A 22,732-nucleotide genomic window follows, 5' to 3' on the forward strand; every position below is an offset into this window, starting at 1 on the left:
GATCTTGACAATTTGTATCATCAATATTCTCACAAGTAGAAAGGGGGTTAAGGGCATTAAGAAAAAGAAAAGTTGACTAAAGGTTTCATCAATTTACGATAAAAAAATTTGGGGGGATTTAAAAAAGAATGCTCTCCAGCACGGTGCATTAAGTAATTTTCCCTCTTGTTAATCTTGAAATAGAGGCAAGGTGAGGGAAACTAGGATTTTACAGCTCCGCCCAATATGAAGATCATTTTTTTCCGACAGTAAAGAAACTCTCACGTGCAACTCCTGCGCAAATTATAGAAAATAATTTAATAGTTTATAAAGATACATATGTCGACATTTTCAAGTTTTCAGACTAAATCGTAGTCGTAGGAAAGGTTGAAGTTTATCTCGGCGCAGCTAAAATGAAACCATGATGTCCTCATTTATTTCTGTGCATATAATGGCATTTTCTATTCAACTGCTTCCATTCTTCAATTACCATATTAACCTCAATAATCCATCAATTTACAACTAACCTACTCTCTACTAATTAAACCTAAAAAATATTAGAGGGTTCATTAAGAGGTTCAGATACACATCCATTTTTCAAACAACAAATATAAAAAATAAAAAAAATAAAAATTATGATGGAGCATGTTATATTTACTATTGATAAGTTAATATATATATATATATATATATCTTATTCTAAATGAATCCTTTCATACTATAATGATAACCCTAATTTTGTATGTAACCAAGAAAATGTGATCATACATTCTCTTCATGTTAAGAAGGATAACAAAATATAACCCTTCATTAGATTTTGACTTGTAGTGGTCCTAAAATATAGACAAAGGGCCATTCAGTAAATTCACCATTTATCTACTCGTTGAATATAACGAAATAATGTATGATCTGTTGCAGTGTTGCCACTTCTCGAGAACACCAAAAGAGAAAGAAAAGATGGCTAGATTTGAGGATGGAATATCGATACTGCTAGGTGTAATCTTGAGGAAGAGCATATGTAGATTTCGTGAATTTGGGAACTTAATGGTGGACTTGGTGTCGGTTCTGATGACAACCATCCGGTTTTCTAATGTGATTTACCGTCAATCTAATACGATTTCAGGCAGGTACTCCCCGATGTCGCCGATGATTGCTCGACATGATAGGTAGTTTTCTCTTATATTTTTGAGTTTTTTTTATAATAATTTCGACATGAAAGCGGTTTGGGAGGATGATGGTTAATTTATGAATATGATTTGGGTGGTGTTGTGAGTGGTTTTGCATGTAAGTTTGAACAATATATTAATTCAATGGATTGAATCATATGTGTTTCATGTTTGTAGTTACTTTGATGATTATACTTTCTATTTCATCATTAAGTTTGTAAATTTAGAATGGTGCGTGGATGAAGTTCTTGTGATGTTCAATAGAGAAATCTATTGGATCACATGATTGTAATTATGACATAGTAGATCTGATTGAGGACTACAAGATATACTCAAAGAAGACACAATGAGAGCTAGATGGCAAGAACATCAAATAACAATATGTGAGTATACTCGTATAGGGTTTATTGTGACATAGGTCATGAGCTTACAAGCCTAATATCTATTTATTTATTATTATTAAATTTGTTAACATCCCATGGTTTCCCACACACCCTTTTGGGATGGGATTAGTCCATATGGTCACACAGCCCAATCCTGCGAAAGTTAATTTCCTAATGTACAACAACGTATAAGTCATCAAAACCATTGAATTTGAACACACCACCAATGATATCAAACCCCTATCGTTATGTTTATCACCTGTCCAACCCCTTGGGGGGTACAAGCCTAGTATTAAACGAATGTCCATTTTTCATGTTACTTTGCACAATGATGCGCACACTACAACAAATTGGTCATGTGAAATATTACAATGAACTATGCCACATACTGACCCTCCTATTTAATACCTCATAGGAAAGTTTGATTGATTCATGGTATATGAAAAATTGTAAGATTTGGCTGGTGGTTTGGAATGGAATCCCTTGTGGGTATTCCCACATTATAGTTGAACCCATTCTACTATTGAGAATGGTTCATGTGCACTGTTTCTAATAGAGAATGAATTGATTATGGGTCGAGCCTATGTGGGTATTGTTAAAAAAGTCATAGTTTTATTATGTATTTTATTCTTATATTTTGTTGGGGATAAGATTTGAACTCAAGACCCTTTGAGTGTTATTTGTAAAGTGTAGAAATTTCCTTAATTATTGAAACATAAAATAAAAATGTTTTTTCCTTTCTTGTATAAGTTGAAAGTCAAAGATTCTTTTAATTTTTTTGTTTGTGAGAATTGGAGAGACAACTCTTCCAAATTTTAGTCTCATATTAGATAAATATAAGAGTGATGCTTACCTAATAAAGAATCCTACTCTCTCTCTTACTTGAATGTGTATGAGAAAGAGAGTGGGCCTCGTGCACACATGGGTTCTCGATACCATGGGACTGCAGCCTATTGTGTTTGGGGCCAACCCGTCGAAAAATCTTAATGCGTATATGCGCATGTGATACGTGTGCATGTTGTTCTTCCTTGAAGCCTAAAATATTTTATTGCTTCTAAAGGGAGAAAAATCAATAAAAACGAATCCCAACCTGCAAAACTGGAACAAAGTAGATGAGATTTGTAGATATTACATTTTATCTTGTCTTGTAAACAACTTGTATGACATTTACTGTGCGTATGAGACATTTAGATAATTGTGGGGGGGTTTAGAGAAAAAATATGTAACTTAAAATGCAGGGGTTAAAAATTATGTAGTAAAAATATTTTTAGAGTTTGTAATAGTTGTTGGAAAATCTATTATGGATCAAGTGAATGAATTTTAGAATATTGTTCAAAAATTAACCTATAAAGACATTAAATTGCCTGAAAAATTTGTAATATCGTCCCTTATCAAGAAATTCCATAAAATTGGAATGAATACAATACCAACTTGAGACAGAAAAAGAAAAATAAGTCACTCGAAGATCTTATTATTCGCATTAACATAGAAAACACGAGTAGAATGAGAAAAAAAAATGGTAAGGTGAAACGGTTTGTCACCAAAGCCAATCTTGTAGAAGAAGACTCTCAACCATCTAGGTTCAAGTCTAAAAAGGTTTTCAAAAAAGAGGGACCAAGGACAAAGAACACTATTGGCTTCAAGAAGCTAAAAGACAGTTGTTTTGTATATGGTAAACCTGGTCATCATGCAGTTAAGTATAGATTCAAGAAAACCAAGGAAAAATAAAAAAGGAACCATGTGAATCTAGCATAAATAAATGGTGACACGATAGTTGCAGTTCTCTCAAAATTCAGTATGTGAAAAACTCTAAGGAGTGGATTGTTGATACTGGTGCTACGAGACACGTATGTGGAAACAGGGAGATATTTACCTCCTACAATCCTATGGGAGACAAAGTGGTCAATTTAGGAGATTTGAGGACAACTCAGGTTGTTGAAAAAGGCAAAGTGATCATTAAGCTTACTTTTGGAAAGATGCTAGCATTCACAGACAATCTACATGTTCCCGCCATTAGAAGAAATCTCGTATTTGGGTCTCTTTTAAACAAAATTGGAATAAAACTTGTGTTTCAATCAAACAAACTTATATTAACTAAAAATGGGGTATTTCTAGGAAAAAGGTATTATAATGGGGGTTTGTACTCAATAATGTGAATGAAAATGCACCCTCTTATACTTATCTTATTGAGTCAATTTCTTTATAGCATGCTAGACTAGATCACACTAGTGTAAGAAAATTAAAGAAGTTGAAGAACTTAGGTATTTTACCCAATCTAAAAATTAAGGAATTTGATAAATGTGAAATTTGTGTAGAATCAAAATTTACACATAAACCACACATTATAGTATATCAAGAACTTCTTAATCTTACTCATAGTAATCTTGAAGATTTTAAAAATCTTGAGTCTATAGGAGGTAAAAGGTATTACATTACTTTTATAGATAATTATTCTAGATTTACAAGAGTCTATCTTCTTAGAAGTAAAAATGAAGCATAAGATATGTTTTTAAAATATAAAATGAAGTAGAGAATCAATTAGATAGGAAGATTAAGAGACTAAGATCTCATAGAGTAGGAGAATATGATTTTAATATCCTTAGTCAGTTTTGTGAACAAAATGACATTATACATGAAGTCATACTCACCTGAATAAAATGGAATAGCAGAAATAAAGAATAAATCTCTTAAGGAAATGTTAAATACATTACTTATAAACTTTGTATTGCCTAATAACAAGTGAGGAAAGGCTATTTTGACTGTATGTCACATTAATAATAAAATTTCTCATAAGAAATTAATAAAAATTCCTTATGAGCTTTGGAAAGGCTATGCATTTAACTTAGATTACCTACAAGTGTGGGGGTGTCTATGTAAGGTAGGACTCACAAAAATAAAAAAGAGGAAGATAGGACTTAAAATAGTTGATTGTATATTTTTAGGATACTCTGAAAATAATACTTCATATATATGCTTAACCTTAAGATTTAATGAAGATAATGTTGATAGTAATGTCATCATTGAAGTCAGGGATGATAAATTTTTTGAGGATATTTTCCCAATGAAGGTTAAAACTTCTTTAAGCTTTAATGACAAAAAAAATTTGGTAAAAGAAGGTAAAACACCAATTCTTAAATAAATAGATCTTAGTGAGGTTGTAGAATATGTAAAACATAAAAGGAATAAAATAGTTAGAAAAGAAACCAATCTAGGAGGTTATTTCTATATTTTTTTTACTGGATGATGATCCATTTTATCTTATCAAGAAACGATGACATCCCTTGATGTTGATTTTTGGAAAGAAACTATTAACAGTGAATTAGAGTCAATCATGTTAAACCATTCTTGAAAATTAGTGGAGTTAACTAAAGATACCAAACTTATTGGATGGAAATGGGTATTTAAAAAAAATTAAGATCACATGGATCAATAGATAAGTTTAAAGCGAGGTTGGTTGCCCAAGGCTTTAAATAGAAGGAAGGGATAATTTACTTTGACACGAACTCTCCAATCACTAAGATAGCTCTTGTTAGAGTTTTAGTAGCCTTAGCTTCGATTTACAAACTAATTGTTCATCAAATGAATGTCAAAGTGACATTTTTAAATTGTGATTTAGAAGAAAAAATTTATATAGAACAACTCGAAGGGTTTGTGATTCCTGGCCAAGAGAACAAAGTATGTAGGCTAGTAAAGTCCTTATATGGACCAAAATAAGCACCTAAATAATGGCACGAGAAGTTTGATTTTATGCTAAAGTTTAGTGGATATATTTTCAATAATTGTGATAGGTGCATGTATAAAAAAATTAGTGGCAAAATTGGTGTAACCATTTGCTTGTACGTAAATGATATGTTAATTTTGGGAATAAATCTGAAAATAGTTGATGAAACTAAATCTTTCCTAAATTTAAAATTTGAAATGAAAGATTTGAGAGGTCATGTTAGGGATTAAAATAACTAGGAAAGATTTAGGATTTGTATTATCTCAAAGCTATCATGTAGAAAAAGTTTTAAAGAAGTTTGGGAATTTTGAGAGTGTATTATTTTAACTCATTTAGATCTGAAAATGAAGTTAAAAAACATAACGGTGATAGTATGTCATAAAAGGAATATTTTAAGATTATAGGCAATTTGATGTATATAATGAACTGTACTCATCCAGATATAGCCTTTGCTGTGGGGGTGTTATGTAGGTTCACTAGTAATTTTAGTAGAGACCATTCAACAATATTAGTAAGAGTTCTCAAATATTTGAGAGGAACTATGGACATAGGCTTATATTTTAGTGAAAGTCAAAATATGTTAGAAAGGTACAATAATGCGAACTGGATCTTACAATCTAATGAATCCAAGTTCACTAGTAATTATATTTCCATACTAAGTGGAGGAGTTGTCTATTGAAAATCATCCAAATAGACATGTATGGCTAAATCTACAATGGAATGAGAGTTCATTGTATTAGAGATAGTTGGAACTAAAGTTGAATGATTGAGAAACCTATTAATAGGCATTCTTTTATGGGAGAAACCAATGCCATCATATTTATTCATTGTGATAGTCAGGCTGTTATAGTTAAGACTAAAAAAACATATAGATACATGCATCTTATGCATAATATGGTTAGGCAACTAGTAAAGGATGGAGTGATTGCTATTGACTTTGTGAGGTTAGAAAGTAACTTAGCAAATCCATTAACAAAACTACTAACTAAAGGGTTGGTGAGTAAATCATCTAGGGGAATGGGACTAATGCCTATGTAAATAATTAGTCTATGATGGAAACCTAATTTACATGAATGGAGATCCCAAGAAGTAGATTCAATACGTAATAAGAAGTCACTCATTAAAATAATTGGTGAAACACTATTAAAAATGAGTTAACAAACACTTTTTCCCTTTCCTATGTTGTTAAATAGTGCTTATCTATGATGAGTTAAGGATGAACAAAAATTCTTAATAAGGTTCATAACCTTCTTGGGTGGTGTGTAAAAGTCATAAGACACATTTGATGGACTTACCTATGTGATTGTGGGAGTGGGGTTGTTTCCTATGAATACTATGGGCAAGTATTCTAGAGTATTCATGAAAAGATCAAGATTTGACACATGACCAAAAAGAGTCAAACCATAAGAACATGATTAGTCCTAGAAAGAAAGATATGTATGATATAATAGTTAACTTACACTAAAAGGGAAAAGGGTTAAGTAACCTAGTTACACCAAGTCCCTAGAAGTTTTGTCTATCAATACTAGGTATCGATTAAATCCAAAAGATATTGACATTAGATATTTGGTATTTCATCTTCTACGAGTAACATTTTATTTTTTTTCCTTTAACAATGAATCTATGAGGGATTGTTGAAAAATTAATAGTTTTATTATGTATTTTATTCTCATGTTTTGTTGGGGAGACAAGGTTTGAACTGAAAACCTCTTGACATTTTTCTCTTTTTCGTATAAGTTCAAAGTCAAAGATTCTCTTAGCTTTCTTGTTTATCAGAATTATAGAGACAACTCTATCAAATTTTAATCCCATATCAAATCAATACAAAACTGGTACTCACCTAATAAAGGATCCCACTATCTCATTTGCTTGAATGTGGATGAAAAAGAAAGTGGGCCTCGTGCATATATGGGGGCCCAAGGCACCATGGGACTGCAGTTCATTATGTTTGAGGCCAACATATCGAAAAATTTTAACGCTTGTGTGCGCACGTAACACGCGCACAAGAGGGTGCAAATCTCTAATTTAAGCCTCATGTGAGTACGCGTGAAAGACCCACTTTTGTTAAAATTTTAACTTCATTCCATTTTAACCGTTGATTCATTTTACTACAAGATCCATTACTTCATTCCATCTTAACCATTGATATAACTAACCGTTAGAATTAATGTAATGATAAAAAAATGTGTCATTTAAGGCCCAAATGTCTCTCTCTCTCTCTCTCTCTCTCTCTCTTTAATCCATTAAGCCTTTGGGTTTCTCTATATTATTTGGATTTCTATTATATTAGAAAAGTATGCCCTAACGGTCAGAACATAGAAAATAACTTTTTAATCTCTCTCTTCTTCTCCTTTGTTCTAGTTACTCTAAATCTCTTGTTGCTCATACTAGAGATCGAGTTCGTTGTAAACTTGCTACTTTCAAGTGCACAACTAGCAGAATCGTGACTGTTTAATCTTGAAAACCAACTATCAGAGCCTTTTAAATTGTGGATATCATCCTAAAGGGACACAAATTTGACTTTAAGGACAACAACTCTTCCGTGCCTCAGTCATATCAAAATCGATAAGTTATTTCCAATCTTCACTTTTTATAATCTATTTTTTGGATTTAGAATATTTGTTTCAAGATCATAGAATATCTCCAACAAGTATTGAACCAACACAATAGTTTTGTGTTACCAAGTCTCCACATCTCTCATTGCCAATGAGACTAGTCAGAACAAATTAAGGACATTATCATTCTTTCATAGCCTACACTTGCATAAAAATCTTGAGGGTCATGAATTCAGAAGGGGATCACTTCCTTAACCACAAAAAGACACATGCTTGGGATCAAAGCTCTCTCCTTGAGGTCTTCTTTCAGCTAGTGAACTCCTTTTTGCATCTTTTTGTCACTTACCTCTTATGCTAATCTCTTTTTTTGTCTCTCATTGATATAACGATAATTGAATAACCATTGACTTGGTTTAAGCATAAACAACGACTACCCTTCACAATTCCATACTTGACGCTATGCACTTAGCCTTGTACAATCTCACACACCAAGTTAATGACATGGCATGCAAAGTTTCTCTAAGTAAATTTAATATTGATATGAACAAGAAAAGCAAATATTGATATATGACTATTTGATTGATTTTTTCTTTGAATTATGTATAACTCTTTCCATTTTACTTGGATCACATGTCATGTTCACTCAATTCTGTTTGTGAAAAAAATAAAATAAGAAAGATCTTATTCAAAAAAGAATCATTAGCAATCATGATGAACAATGATCAAATTGTATTCAACATTACACTCTAAAAGAGAGTGAAATAATAAGTTTGCGAAATTATCATCCTTTCATACCCCACTTGAATAATAAAGACCTTGTCGGTCATTTAGTAGATGATCATTTCTTTAATACAAAAGGCACAATGTGAAAAAATGCCAAATTTGACAGACCAAGGGGTTGAATTAGTGTCGAATTTTTCATTGTCAAATTTTATTTTTCGACAGGCCGAAACTGTCAAATTAATGAAGGATGGGAGAAATTCGACAGCTCTAAGCCGTCAAATTTGATCAAGAATTTCGACGGTCCTAGACCATCAAAATTTAGTTTCTAAAATTCGTGGATCTTTGCTCGTCAAATTTTTTTGTCGAATTTTTCAGTTTTCACATAATGAGGGCACATCCTTGGATTTGGGCTCTTTTCTTGAGATATTCTTTGAGAGAATGAATTTCTATCTCCGTATGCTAATCTATATTACTTACTAATCATTGACATAATGACTACATAGCCAGGAAGTCATTTAAGGCATAAGCTACAACTACTTCATACAACTCCATCTTGATGAGTAACATACCCATATAGCCTTTCAAAGACCAATAATTTGAGTGAGCGCAATTAGTACCTTTTCACCCTTTTAGAGCCTAAGGCGGTGTTTGTTTGCGTTATTTTTCAGCGCTTATCGCTGAAAAAAATTCAATTCAGCACTTTTGTCAAAATAGCGCGTTTGTTTACTCTATATTTTCAGCACTTATTGCTGAAAAAAAGTGAAAAAAATTCAGCACTATTTTGATGCTGAAAAAAAGTGTTGAAGTGGTAAGCACTTCGCTTTTTTCAACACGGACAAGTACGCCCCTTATTTTTTTGAGCATGGACAAGTATGCCCTTATTCTTAAAAGGATATTACCTCTTATATCCCATGGATAAGTATATAAACACCCTACAAATTAATAAACCCACATCATGGCTAAATTATTTTGTCTTATATGGGTTAAAAGTTTTGGAATGAGTTGATTTTTGATGAGGATGATCTCTACAATGAGGAGATCATCTTCACCAAAAATCAGCATATCTTGAAACTTCTAACCCTATCAAAACAAGTTCAAGAATCGAAAATCGTCCATTTTTAAAAAAAAAAAATTATTTTTGACGAGTTAGAAGTTTAAAAATGGACTGATTTTTGGTGAGGATGATCCCTAAACCATATAAACAATCCTCACTAAAAATTTGCTCATTCCAAAAACTTTAACCCATATAAAACAAAAAAAAATGGCGATAGGGTGGGTTGACGTGCTTTTATAATTACACATCCTTCATTTTCATCGAAAATTATTCATCCAAAAGTAAATTCTTTTAAAGTTGATTTCAAATTTTGGTGACTTGTATGAAATTATTATTTTTAATTTGAAATTTGTGGGCTTTTATAAATAGAAATTATTATTTATAGATTGAAGATTTGAGTATTATTTATTATTTAAAAATAAATTGTATTTGAATTTTATAAGAAATAATACATTTTATTGTGTTTGATAATAAATAAGCATTTGAAACATGCAAACAATGTATAATATGATTGTAAGGGTAACAAAGACAATTTACTAGTTTCAGCAATGTGTAACAAATATGATTCAGCATCCAAACAAACAACTTTTTCAACACTTAAATTCAGCGCTTATAAGTTTCAGCGCTTAATGCTATTCAACACTTATTTTTTTCAGTTTAACAAACAGCACCTAAGAATTGCACTAGATCATTGTTCTCGCTAGTGACGTTATTAGCCTTTAATGTACATGATCAAATCATTTCAATGGACTTTACTTTTCATATATCAGTCTCATTGTAGAATTCCCTTGAATGTTCTCCCTTTTATTTTGATTTTCACAATCTTACAATCCATCCATGTAAACATTCTTATCAATATGAATATGTCATTTCTCAATTGTCTCCCTTGCTAGTTGGGCCAAACGGGCCCAGCACCCTATTATTAAAAAAATATATATATCTATGAAAGAAAAAGAAAACGGAAAATGCTGGAGTGATTGCGTTTCACACTATACTGACGTGGAGGTGTGCATAGCATCATAGATGCGTTTCCTTGAGATACAAGTGAGAAGCGTGCACAACTCTGAGTCAGCTCAATGTGAAACACAGTGAATAACCCAATCACTCCAGCACGAATAAAAGAAAATAATTAAAGAAACTGATATTTTTAGAGTATTTCTTATATGTCGATCATAACTAATGTCCTACGTATCCTCAACTAAAGTTGCACTACATGTATGTTCTGTGTTAGTCCTTGTTCTCTTATGATTCTAAATATAAGATTTGCCTCCATAGATAGTTGACTTTTTTCCTTCTCTATTTTCAGTTTTCAATACTACTGTATATCATTTGCTAATAAAATACATATGAGCTGTTAATACAACCACATCCATAAGGTACAGAATTAGAGTTGATTCCTGTTGGCAATTCATTGATGGTGTTCTATGGATGGGAGTAATCCAAGTCTAACTTCTCATAGGCAAAATTTACATTGTTGCAATTGGACAAATGAAACTAGATCATATAGGGAGATCTCATGCGACCATAAGGAATAGAAATTTGGGTTATATGGTTCCAACACCATGCCATGACCACCACAAATCCATGATGTTACTATCATCACCAACACCATGGACAAATAAGATCTCTTCGATTGTCAATCCTTCTTAGCATGACTGCAACCATCACCACCTATTTACAATAAGTACAAGTTTTACAAATTTTTGTAATTAACAAACAATACACTATTGTAAGACAATCAGTCCAAAATCAATATACCTTTTGGAGAGATCAAATTTCACAATCATCCATTCTTTATTACCTCTTTAACCGTCTTGATGTATTATCTCTAGACCTCATCCATGTCTTCTTGGCTATATGTCTTCTTCTTAGTACTATTGAACCGAAATATGTATTATATATAGTAAATCACTAGTAATTCAAATATGCATACTAATCATTAAATATTAAAATTAATAAAGTTTATCATATATTACTTTGATGAAGATCTTCTTTGTGTTGCTTTCAAGATTTTCAATGAAATCTTTTATAAATCTCATTATAAAGTACCCCATAACTTATATTGTCTGTTTGTCTAAGGCACTACATACATTAATCATTTATAACAATGTAATTATTATATATAAAAATAAATATAACTAGTGATGATCAATTTTTGACTCTAAATAAATGTTTCACTTTTTATTGTTATATTTTTTTCAGCTCATTGTGTCCCATTTTATGCCATCTAATTCTGATAATTTTTCTAATGAACTTCAAGAAAACATCGAACAATATTAATAAAAAAATAAGGATAATAACATTAATAGATATTTAACTAATATTAATAAGAAACATACCTTAAAATAAATATATTCGTGAGTGACGTAACAGGTTGTCATAGTGGATCAAAATTATAAATCTTCTTATTTGATATGTCCATTACAATTAAGATCCAATGCCAACTACAATTAAATCACATATATCAATAGTGAAATCGATCATCATTTATACTTAAACATTACAAATAGTGATATTTTTAATAAAAATATATACCCGATGCATATTGGAATAAGAACTAACTTCTGTCAACATTGCAATAACTTATATCCGAGGTACTCATACATTGGCTCATTGTCACCTTTTGTAGTAGAGAACTTATTGTATATAGATTGATGAAGTAAAACCAATCCTAATACTATGTTTGTACAAGTAACTGAAAAAATAGAAAAACTTAAAATGCAATAACATTTAAAATTATGGTAAACTAAAGTTAATTAAATAACAGGTACATATATACTCATATAGGGAAATGTTCAATACCCTAAGCTTTACCCTACACTTTAACAAACGTGTTTTTTCCTACATGGGTTAGAAGTTTCGGAATGGGCTGATTTTTGGTGAGGATGATCTCTATGGTGAGGAGATCATCCTCACCAAAAATCAGCCCATTCCGAAATTTTTAGCCTCATGTTTACAAGTTGAAAAATCGTGGACCGTCCATTTTTTGTAAACCATTTTTGATGTGGTTAGAAGTTTTGGAATGAGCTGATTTTTGGTGAGGATGATCTCCTCACCATAGAGATCATCCTCACCAAAAATTAGCCCATTCCAAAACTTCTAACCCATGTAGGACAAAACACGTTTGTTAAAGTGTAGGGTAAAGCTTAGGGTGGGGAACGGGACCCGTAAATATATATATATCTTATTTTATATATAACATTGTGATGCTAATCGTCAATTCTTTCATTTGACAAACGACTAACATATCTTCAATGGAGTAAAGTAACTAAAAACTTTCATCATAAACTCCTTGATTGAAATTTATTTCATAAGTTTTATTCTTTGATCTTCTTGATATAAGCACAATAACTCAATCTTATCATCTTCACCATCGCTGTAATAATCTAAATCATCATTTTCCTAATATATTAAACATTCAAATATTTATATTAGAGATTAATGTGCATAAATGTATTTAACAACTAAGCCACAAATTAATTTATATTTACCTCTAAGCCTGTTAGAAGTAGATCTCGTGACTAAGAAACAAAACTCTTGATAGTATCTTTCATAGTCATAGTCTCATCACCTACTGGCACATGGATGGGGGAATCGGATTGTATGGAAGCATGTATTGATACACGAACGCTACCCTCCTCCAATGCCACCCATACACGGCCTTGTTTACAACTCTCTCATAATAGACTCCTCCACCAACAATGTTGGCCTTGGACTGATCTAAAGACTATGTATAAGATAGATGTGAGCCAATCATAATCCTTGAATGGATTGATTTAATTAACCATTCTAAGGAAGGTAGGTAAGTCTATTGATTGATCATGTCAGTTCCAAAGAACCGACACCATCAAAACATATCTCAAAGACTGTAGAGAACCATCAATAGATAGACAACATCTGCAAAAATGAAAACCGTATTGATACATTCATAATATTATTCCTTGACCTGGATATAATTATCCACCTCCAAACATACACCTTGATCTCCTTTCTATATTTCATATCACTCCACATCACATTTTATCCATATACATAATTTGACCATCAATTCATGTATTAATTCATAAATTATTTATAGATAGGATTATTTAATTAAAAATCTAATAATAACTAGATAAGTAATAGTAATCTATCTCAGATTCACTATTGCTCATAATTTGTATTAAGAATCAAGTTATGGTGAGGGGATCACATGTGATACCAAAGCTCATTTCCTAAGCACCAAGCTTTTAGGATTGTTCTTAAGCCTAGATTATAAGTACTAATGGATAAGACAACAAATGGTCTGAAAATATATGCAGCATCACACGATGCAATCTAAGAAGTTCGATCAAATTTAAAAATAAAACTTAATCATAATTGAGAAATGAAAAATAATAATAACAATCTTTAGCGAAACACGCTTTAAAACATATGAACATAAATATTGAAAATTACAATTAAACCCAAAAATCAACTCAAACACAAAATCATTTTCTAAGCACTAAGCTTCAAGGATTATTCTTATACTAGATTATGTAGTGCACTTCCACCTACAAAAACTTAAAGAGTTTCCATTGGATTTCAATTTGATTAAGTTCTGATTTTGGTCAACTTTTCATTCAATCCTTGATATTCAAACTAAAAATCTATCTTAGATCTTGCCTTCTTAAGGTGGGTGCTATTAAACTTATTAAAAAAGAACGTAAATTGGGTGTATGCAATAAGTTATTTAAAAGTGAGGGTGGGTATCACAAGTAAGTCGTCCAATGAGTCAACTCAGTGTGTGCAAATTGAGCGACCATTTTAATAAAATCCAAAACACATGCACTTTTTTGAACGCGCATTTATCAAAAGGGAGAATTCATGGCTTAAATAATGATTAAAGGGTTTTCAACAATTACATAGTAAAAAATGATATTTTTGTAAAATTTTAAAAATTAACAAAGTGATTATAGGATTGCAATTTTCTTAGTTTTTGACTAAAAAGACCTTGGTGTCGAACATAATAACACATGAATATATTTGGACATGGTATAATGGTTGATAACGGGCTGAAACACAATCCATTGAACTTAGCCCGACCCATATGAAATATTCATATCCTACAGGACTAATCCATGGCTACACGCATCGACTTAGTCAACACGTGTAATGGTAATTCGAGAAGCTACACTCAGTTTTGAACTCATAACGAAGAGGAGCATACTCTTGTTGCTACATCCTACCGCTAAGCCACACCCATGTTGCATTTATCAAAGTTATTTTTCTAAATCTAAAATGAGAATATCACTAAATGGGTTATATAATAGAATGTTTCCCATGTGAATCTGACATGATAATTTATCTAAGTTCAAGACCTTAGTCATTGTAACACAAAATTACTTCAAAAGTATATTTGTTATAAATAGGTTAAATAATGGAATGTTTCCTATGTTAATTTTCAAGAAATTAAACGCTAATTCACCACCTTATTGTCTATCCTATTTTATAAAATAGTAAATTCTTTTGCTCTTTTAAGAGAAATATTTTGGGGAAAATTCCCAAGAAGGTAAAAAAATTGAAATTCCCATTTCAGTCCACTATTCATAATAATTCCAAAAATAGTATTTCAGATTCAAAATATTTTGTTTTATAAAATAGTAAATATATTCTCCACTTTAATCCATTAAATGGTTAAAATATCAACTTTACAAAATAGTAAATTTTTCTCTACTTAAACCAATTGATTTTAATCTTCTTACAAAAGAAATAGATGATGAAGAACCCTAAAAAATTGATAATGGAGAATTAAACTCAAGAAAATTTTGATATTTAAAAGATTTAAAAATAAAAAAAAAAAAACTCACTTGAAATTGGAGCTTGAAATCGATTGGAGCACGACTTCGATTGAGGTTTCTTCCCAAATCGTCTTAAACAAACAATCAAGAACAATTTCTATTGGAGAATGTAATGGAAATGTGGAAAATAAAAAATGTAAGCTTGGCGTTTCTTCCCAAACTTGAAATCGAAATCAAATTACCTTAAATCAAAGCTTAAGGGAGGAGCACGACTTCTGTTGGGGATTTTCTTCCTAAAATCAACAGTGAAGATGGTAGTGGAGCACGCCATCTTCGATTGGGATTTCTTCCTAAATCGCGAAGGTTGGGGAGCATGAGCATGAAGGGAGCTTCAATCACAGGTTATGCAAGCAAGAGATTGTTAAGTGGGTTCGAGAGATCAAGAGGGAGAGAATGAGAAAGATTGAGAGGGAGAGATCGTGACGGAGACAGAGAGCTTAGAAATAAACGAAGAAGGTGCTAAACCTAATTAAAATTTAAAAGGAATGTTGTAACGTCAGTTTTACCAAAACAAATGTTATAATGAATGTCCAAAATATCGAAAATGCCACCCACCCATATAACGTCGCTTTTTATAGCATTTGACGTTATATTGAATGTGTAACATCTGTTTTGATTAAAATCGACATTATATCCCTTTTTCTAAATATATTTTGGTTTGCTTGCTTTTTAGGCATTGCTTATACATTAATCAATTCATCCAGATTTCTCCGTAAAAATAAAACTAACCAAGAAAGTTATATTGCAGTTGTAACACTTGACAGTGATTGTAACCTAATCACTTTACAACCACTATCAAGCGTTACAGGTGCAATTCTATAAAATAAATCCCCCACCACCATGTAGAGGCCAAATCTTTGCAAATAACTTTAACCAAAATTTCCTAAACCCTTCCTAGCTAATATGGAGATCTCAATGAGATAAAAAAAATTTCTTTTCTTCATGGTCTCTTAGTTCTCCCTATAAAGTGCTCAATTCGTTACCCAAAGGTCTAGGGTTTGGGTTTTGAGTCAGAAAATAGGAAAATTAGGGAGAGAGTTGTGAGAATAGAAAAGGCGCGTGATTATATAATATTAATTGGTTTGTAACGTTAAAATTGACGTTACAAATAACCTATTTTAACGTCGATTTCAGTAAAACCGATGTTAAAAAGCTTTCTAGAGTTTTCGTGCAAACAAATGTACAAAAAATAGGTTAAGCATCGTTTTTATTGAAAATTGACGTTAAATATCTAAATTGGCACACCTCATATTCCTATCGATGTCATAGTGTTAGGTCCTACTTTAGCATGATTGCAATTATGATTTTTTGGTTTCATGGTAGCAACCCCATGCACACTTTCAAATATAGAATGTATAAGAATTTTTATATAAGTTATAAGGTGTTGGTAGAGTTAATTTTCTTTTTAGGTATCAATATTCACCACCTTAATCACTTTTAATGTATCTAATTATTTTTTTTCATTTTTTTTTCTTGATAATTGGAAGGATATCATGAGACTTATTTATTCAAATTGTTTCTGTGGAATCTTTTCTCAAGGTGATTAAATGGTCATATATCCTTAAAAGTAAATACAACTTTTTTTGCTTGTTCCACGATGGGGTCTATTTAAAAAAGGATCATACATTTTAGGGTAGAAGCTTCCCCCTAATTACAAAAGTACAATGGGAATAGTTACAACATAAATCTTCAACCATAATTCTCTTTTACCCTACCTTGGCCAAGAAGTCCGCCCCTCGATTTATTTCTCTCCAAAAAAGCTCAAACCAACATGTTAGAAATGAAGTGGCTAAGAATTGAATTTCTTTGATGAGTTCAAAGCATTTTCAAGAGCATTCAAACTCATTTTTAATGCACTTAATAGAATAAAGTCAATCAGATGAGAAAATAATCCGATCATACTCTTTCCTGAGCGCAAATTTTAAGGCTTCAAGAATGGTTGTAAGACCCACCTCGAGAAGATGATAAAGACCCATCTGTGTTGATTTCTAGAACACCATTATCTGTACAGTTCCAAAAAAATGTTTACACTTAGGAGATCCATAACTCAGTTGTAGCCCCAATTTTTTTAAAAATAAAGCACTAATTCCAGCCGTGTCATCTTCAATTTCCAGCCCCTAAATTATACCTTGAACTCTCTCCTGGATTTTTTTCAGTACACACGTTTTGGCGAAAATACCTCCATAAATATTCTTAAAGAAAAATTTCAACGTCTTCAGTATAGAATAACTTAGAAATTTTAAACTTTGGATAGCTTGAACCTCATCATTAAAGTTTCCCACACTCAATCGGATTACACCAAACCTGTGTAAACATGAAGCCCATATCTAGCTACTGTAAACACAATCAAAGAAGACATAATCTATCGGTTCCACATTTTATGCAAGCATTGTTTGAACTACCTGTATAAATGGTTGCTTTGTAAATTTTTTTGTTTTTTATTTTATAAGTTTCATATTAAGTTCTAAAACCATATTTGTTATATGAAAAACTAATTTTGGGGTTCTTATGGATTTTATGGTACACTGAGTATGTCCTAAAAAGCCATAACTTTTCTTGAAGTGAATTTTTGGTTCCACATGACCCAATCAAGTTATCATTGTTAAACAATCCAAAAACACACATAGAAAAAGAAAAAGGCTACAGTTTTATTGATTCTACATAAAAGCAATTGAATACAAAAGAATGATTTAACCTAAATACAAAGAGACTATATATAGGTTAAGTCAAAGAAAATTGAAAAGACTATTCTACCCTTAATAAACAATTAATCAAAAATAACCCTATATTTCTTAACATCTCCCCTGAGTTTGCCAACTAGAAAACGAAAACGAGAAATAGAATGCGACTTGGTAAAGAAATCTGCAAGCTGCAAAAAAGAAGAAACAAATGGCAAAGTAATGGTGCCATGCTTGAGATGATGACGAGTGAGGTGACAATCGATCTCAATGTGTTTAGTTCGTTCATGAAAAACCGAGTTGTGAGCAATCTGAATAGAACTCTGGTTGTCACAATACATAGGAGTGGGATGGGAAAGAGAAACTCCCATATCTGCAAGTAACCAACGTAACCAAACAATCTCTTTGGTAGTAGATGCCATAGCACGGTATTCTGCTTCGGTTGAAGATTGAGAAACAATAGATTGTTTCTTGCTTTTCCACGAAATAAGAGAATCACCCAAAAAGATACAAAAACCAGTAACAGACTTGCGATCTGTGGGATCGCTGCCATGATCAGCATCAGAGTATGCACGCAATTCAAGGGAAGAGGTGGATGAAAGTAAAAGACTCTGAAAGATTGTACCCCGAAGATACCGCAAAATACGAAGAACAGCTGCCCAATGAACTGTACTAGGAGAAGCAACAAACTAACTAACAACATGAACAGCATATGCAATATCTGGACGAGTAATAGTGAGATATACCAAGCTCCCAACAATAGTACGGTATAAAGTAGGATCTGACAAGGTAAACCATCAGAAAAAAAATACTTTGCGTTAACCTCAATGGGAGTATCAACAGTCTTATTATCCGTAAGTCTAGCCCGCTCAAGAATATCTACAACATATTTCGACTGAGAAAGAAGATAACCTCTGGGTGAGCAAGCTACCTCAATACCCAAGAAATATCGTAGAGAACCCAAATCTTTCATTTCAAACTGTCTAGCTAACTCTGTCTTCAAAACTGAAATACCGTCAATATCATCACCAGTAATAATCATGTCATCAACATATAAAGACAGAATGATACGACCTGCATCAGTGCACTTAACAAAAAGAGCAGAATCATGACTACTAGAAGTAAATCCAAGGGAAGAGATCACAACAGAAAATTTCTCAAACCAAGCACGAGGTGCTTGTTTGAGACCATATAATGCTTTCTTGAGCTTGCAAACAAACCCAGAATCATGTGGAATACCAGGAGGGGGCGCCATATAAACTTCTTCTTGAAGATCTCCATTCAAGAAGGCATTTTTAACATCAAGTTGAGAGATATGCCACTGACGAACTGAAGCTACTGCAATAAGAGTACGAATAGTAGTCATATTTGCAACAGGAGCAAATGTCTCCTCATAATCCATACCATACTGTTGAGAGTACCTTTTTGCAACCAACCTAGCTTTGTATCGCGCAATAGATCCATCAGAATTAGTCTTGATCTTATATACCCAACGACAACCAATAACACTCTTACCAGGAGGTAGAGGAACCAAATCCCAAGTACCTGTCTTATGCAAAGTAGAAAGTTCCTCATCCATAGCTTGTTGCCAAAGATGATCAATAATTGCCTCTTTATAGGAAGAGGGCTCAGAGAGACAATAAATAGAAGCTAAAAAGGAAGTAAAAGATGAAGAATAACAAGAATAAGCAAAATCTGGTAACTTTGTAGACTTACGAGTGCGTATGGATTGACGTAGAGGTGGATCCACAATCTCAGACGGAGCTTGAGAGACCATAGGAGAAGAGGAAGCTTCAGGTGTACCGGAGAGCAAAGTGTCAGTACCAGCAGAATGATCAATACAAATTGGTTGTAAAGATAACGGTGTAAGAACATGAGAAGGGGTATTTGAAGTACTAGGAACCTGAGATGACAAACTATCAGAATCCTCAGAAAAAGGATCTATACGAATAAGATCAGATCTAGTCAAGTTATGAGTAGTGGATGGAATAGAAAAGTAAGGTATATGCTCGAGAAAAACAACATGACGAGATACATAAAGTTTCTGAGTTATTGGATCAAAACAACGATACCCCTTTTTACCTTCACCATAACCAAGAAAAACACAAATAGCAGATCGAGAGGACAACTTGCTGCGTTCTACATGAGGACGAAGAACGAAACAAGTACAACAAAAAACTCTAAAGAAAGAATAATCAGGAGCATACCCATACAACTTTTCGAAAGGAGAAAAACCTGAAGTATGAGAAGATGGAATTGTATTAATCAAACTTACAGCAGTAAGAACAGCTTCACCCCAAAACACACTAGGAACATAAGCAGACAACAAGAGAGAACGAGCAGTTTCAACAATGTGCCTATGTTTTCTTTCAGCAACACCATTTTGCTCAGGAGTATCTGTACATGAAGTTTGATGAATAGTTCCATCTAAGGCAAGCAACTCACAAAATTTATCAGAAGTATATTCCCCACCCAAATCACACCTAAAACATTTGATAATAGCAGAATGTTGAGTTTTGACAAGAGCACGGAAGGCTGTGTATATCTCAAAGAATTCAGAACGATGTTTCATTAAATAAACCCAACAATAACGAGTATGATCATCAATAAAAGAAACATAATATCGAGACCCTCCTTTTGTGACAACAGGAGAAGGTCCCCATACATCAGAATGAATCAAGTCAAATGGATAAGAAGAAATAGAAATACTTCGATTAAAAGGTAAAGCTGAAAATTTTGCCAGTTTACATCCACTACAATCAGAAATATCAGAAGTTTGCAAATTTCCTAAAGCCCCTGTAGAAACCAAAAATCTCAAACGAGAAGACGAAACATGACCTAGGCGATAATGCCATAAATAAAAGCTAGAAGAAGAAGGACTCAAACGAAAAGAAGACAAATCAACACTAGTAGCAGCAGCAACTGGCACTTTTAACTTATCCAAAATATATAATACTCCCTTCCTACGGCCTGTCCCAATCAGCTTCTGAGACTGCAGATCCTGCACATAACAAAAAGAAGAGGAAAAATGACTAAATTACCAGAATCACATAACTGACCAACAGAAGCAAGATTTAATGTGAGTTTAGGAATATGATAAACATTAGGGAGAGACAAGTGCGGTGTGACAACAGAACCAACACCTGCTAAAGGCATAGGAGTGCCATCAGCAGTCATGACAGGAATAGAAGTCGAAGGAGACATAGAAGTAAAAGATGAAAAATCTAGAGACATATGATGTGAAGCACCAGAATCCAAGACCCATACAGAATGTGACATACCTGAAGAACTATGAGGCAACTGACCTACTGAAGAAGAAGCAGACATAGCTTGTGGTTGTAAGGAGAGAAACTTCTGAAATTGCTCAGCCAGAGTACTAGGATCAGTGAAGGGATCTGATGAAACTACTACTGCAGTATTAGACTGTGGTGGCTTATAACCCTAAGATGGTCTATGAGCATTAGATTGTGACTGGTTGCCAGGCTTCCAAGCTTGAAATTGCTGCTGCGATTGATTCTGCTGTCTCAACTTAGGACACTGAGCCTTCCAATGTCCTTTCTGCTTACAGAAACTACACTCATCGAAGGCAACTTGTGTGTAAGGCTTATTCTGATTATTAGAGAGGGACTTAGAAGGTACTGCTAACACAGAAGGACTAGAAGTAGAAAGAATTCCCTTTTCAGAATAAGACTTAAGACGTATTTCTTCAGCCAATAACTCACTAACAACTGAGTCAACAGAAGGAAGTGGAGAACGATGCAAAATTGAACCTCTAAGTCCTTCAAAATCACTGCGAAGAGCCGTTAAAAACTATACCAACCGTTGCTGCTCTCTACGAGCAATATAGGCACCACATGCCTTTAATTCTGCCGATTCTATAAGAGCCAATTGATCCCAAAGATCTGTCATAGCAGAATAAAACTCCTGAATACTCATGTTCTTCTGCTGAAGAGCTCGTATGTCATTCTCCAATTGATACTGCTTTGTAAAATTGGACTGAGTGAATAACCTTTGCAGATGGTCCCAAACCTCCTTTGTTGTCTCATACTTCGCCAACTGTGTACCTATGGAATGCTCAACAGAATTGTTAATCCAAGTAATAATTTTTGCATTGTTTGCTTCCCAGGTATCTATCAAAGCAGCGTAACCCTCATCGGTATCCCTAGGTTTCACAGAAGTTCCACTAACATATCCCCACATCTTTTTACCCTTAAGAAAATTTCTCATCACGTAACTCAAATACGAATAATTCTTTCCATCCAACCTCACACTCACAGATTGAAGCGAATCGTCTCTTTCAGTAGCCATAATAAAAAAAAACAAAGATAACCAGATCGTAAAAGAAGAAAAATCAAATACCAGATTGCAGAAACTGAATGAAAATCCTATCGAAATCGTCTCTTTTCAGATTGCAGAAACTGAACGAAAACCCTATCGAAATCGTCTCTTTTCAAATTGCAGAAACTAAACGAAATCCCTCTCAAAATCGTCTCAAAAAAAAATTATTCGTATTGGAGTTGGATCCCCCGGCAAGGGCGCGCTGCCCCCTGCAACCCCCAGCCAACTCACCGCGGAGTTGGATCCGCAAAAACTCTGTGTAAAATCAAACCTCGTTCCATGAACGCTCTGATACCATGTTAAACAATCCAAAAAC

At 33.0% G+C, this 22,732-nt stretch overlaps 1 protein-coding gene and 1 long non-coding RNA gene across 3 annotated transcripts; both read right to left on the bottom strand.

Annotated features, from left to right (window-relative positions):
- Positions 1-9,676: 9,676 nt before the first annotated feature.
- On the bottom strand, positions 9,677-15,870 carry LOC147386490 (uncharacterized). 2 transcript variants are annotated; one of them, XR_015172065.1, is made up of 3 exons: positions 15,583-15,870; positions 15,410-15,471; positions 9,677-11,236 (listed from the first exon to the last, which is right to left on the bottom strand). It is a non-coding gene; the product is annotated as an uncharacterized LOC147386490 (long non-coding RNA). The 2 variants fall into 2 exon arrangements; XR_015172064.1 differs by having other exon boundaries at positions 9,677-11,252.
- A 4,898-nt stretch (positions 15,871-20,768) lies between these two features.
- Positions 20,769-22,390, bottom strand: LOC147386491 (uncharacterized). The gene is made up of 2 exons (XM_086422035.1): positions 21,899-22,390; positions 20,769-21,079 (listed from the first exon to the last, which is right to left on the bottom strand). Exons 1-2 carry the CDS (start codon positions 22,384-22,386, stop codon positions 21,058-21,060), a joined length of 510 nt encoding a protein of 169 aa, XP_086278161.1. The 5' UTR covers positions 22,387-22,390; the 3' UTR covers positions 20,769-21,057.
- Between the last annotated feature and the right edge of the window lie 342 nt (positions 22,391-22,732).

This window comes from Akebia trifoliata, chromosome 14 (genome assembly GCF_017979445.1).
Source record: "Akebia trifoliata isolate Shusen 1 chromosome 14, ASM1797944v1, whole genome shotgun sequence".
Classification (NCBI taxonomy): domain Eukaryota; kingdom Viridiplantae; phylum Streptophyta; class Magnoliopsida; order Ranunculales; family Lardizabalaceae; genus Akebia; species Akebia trifoliata.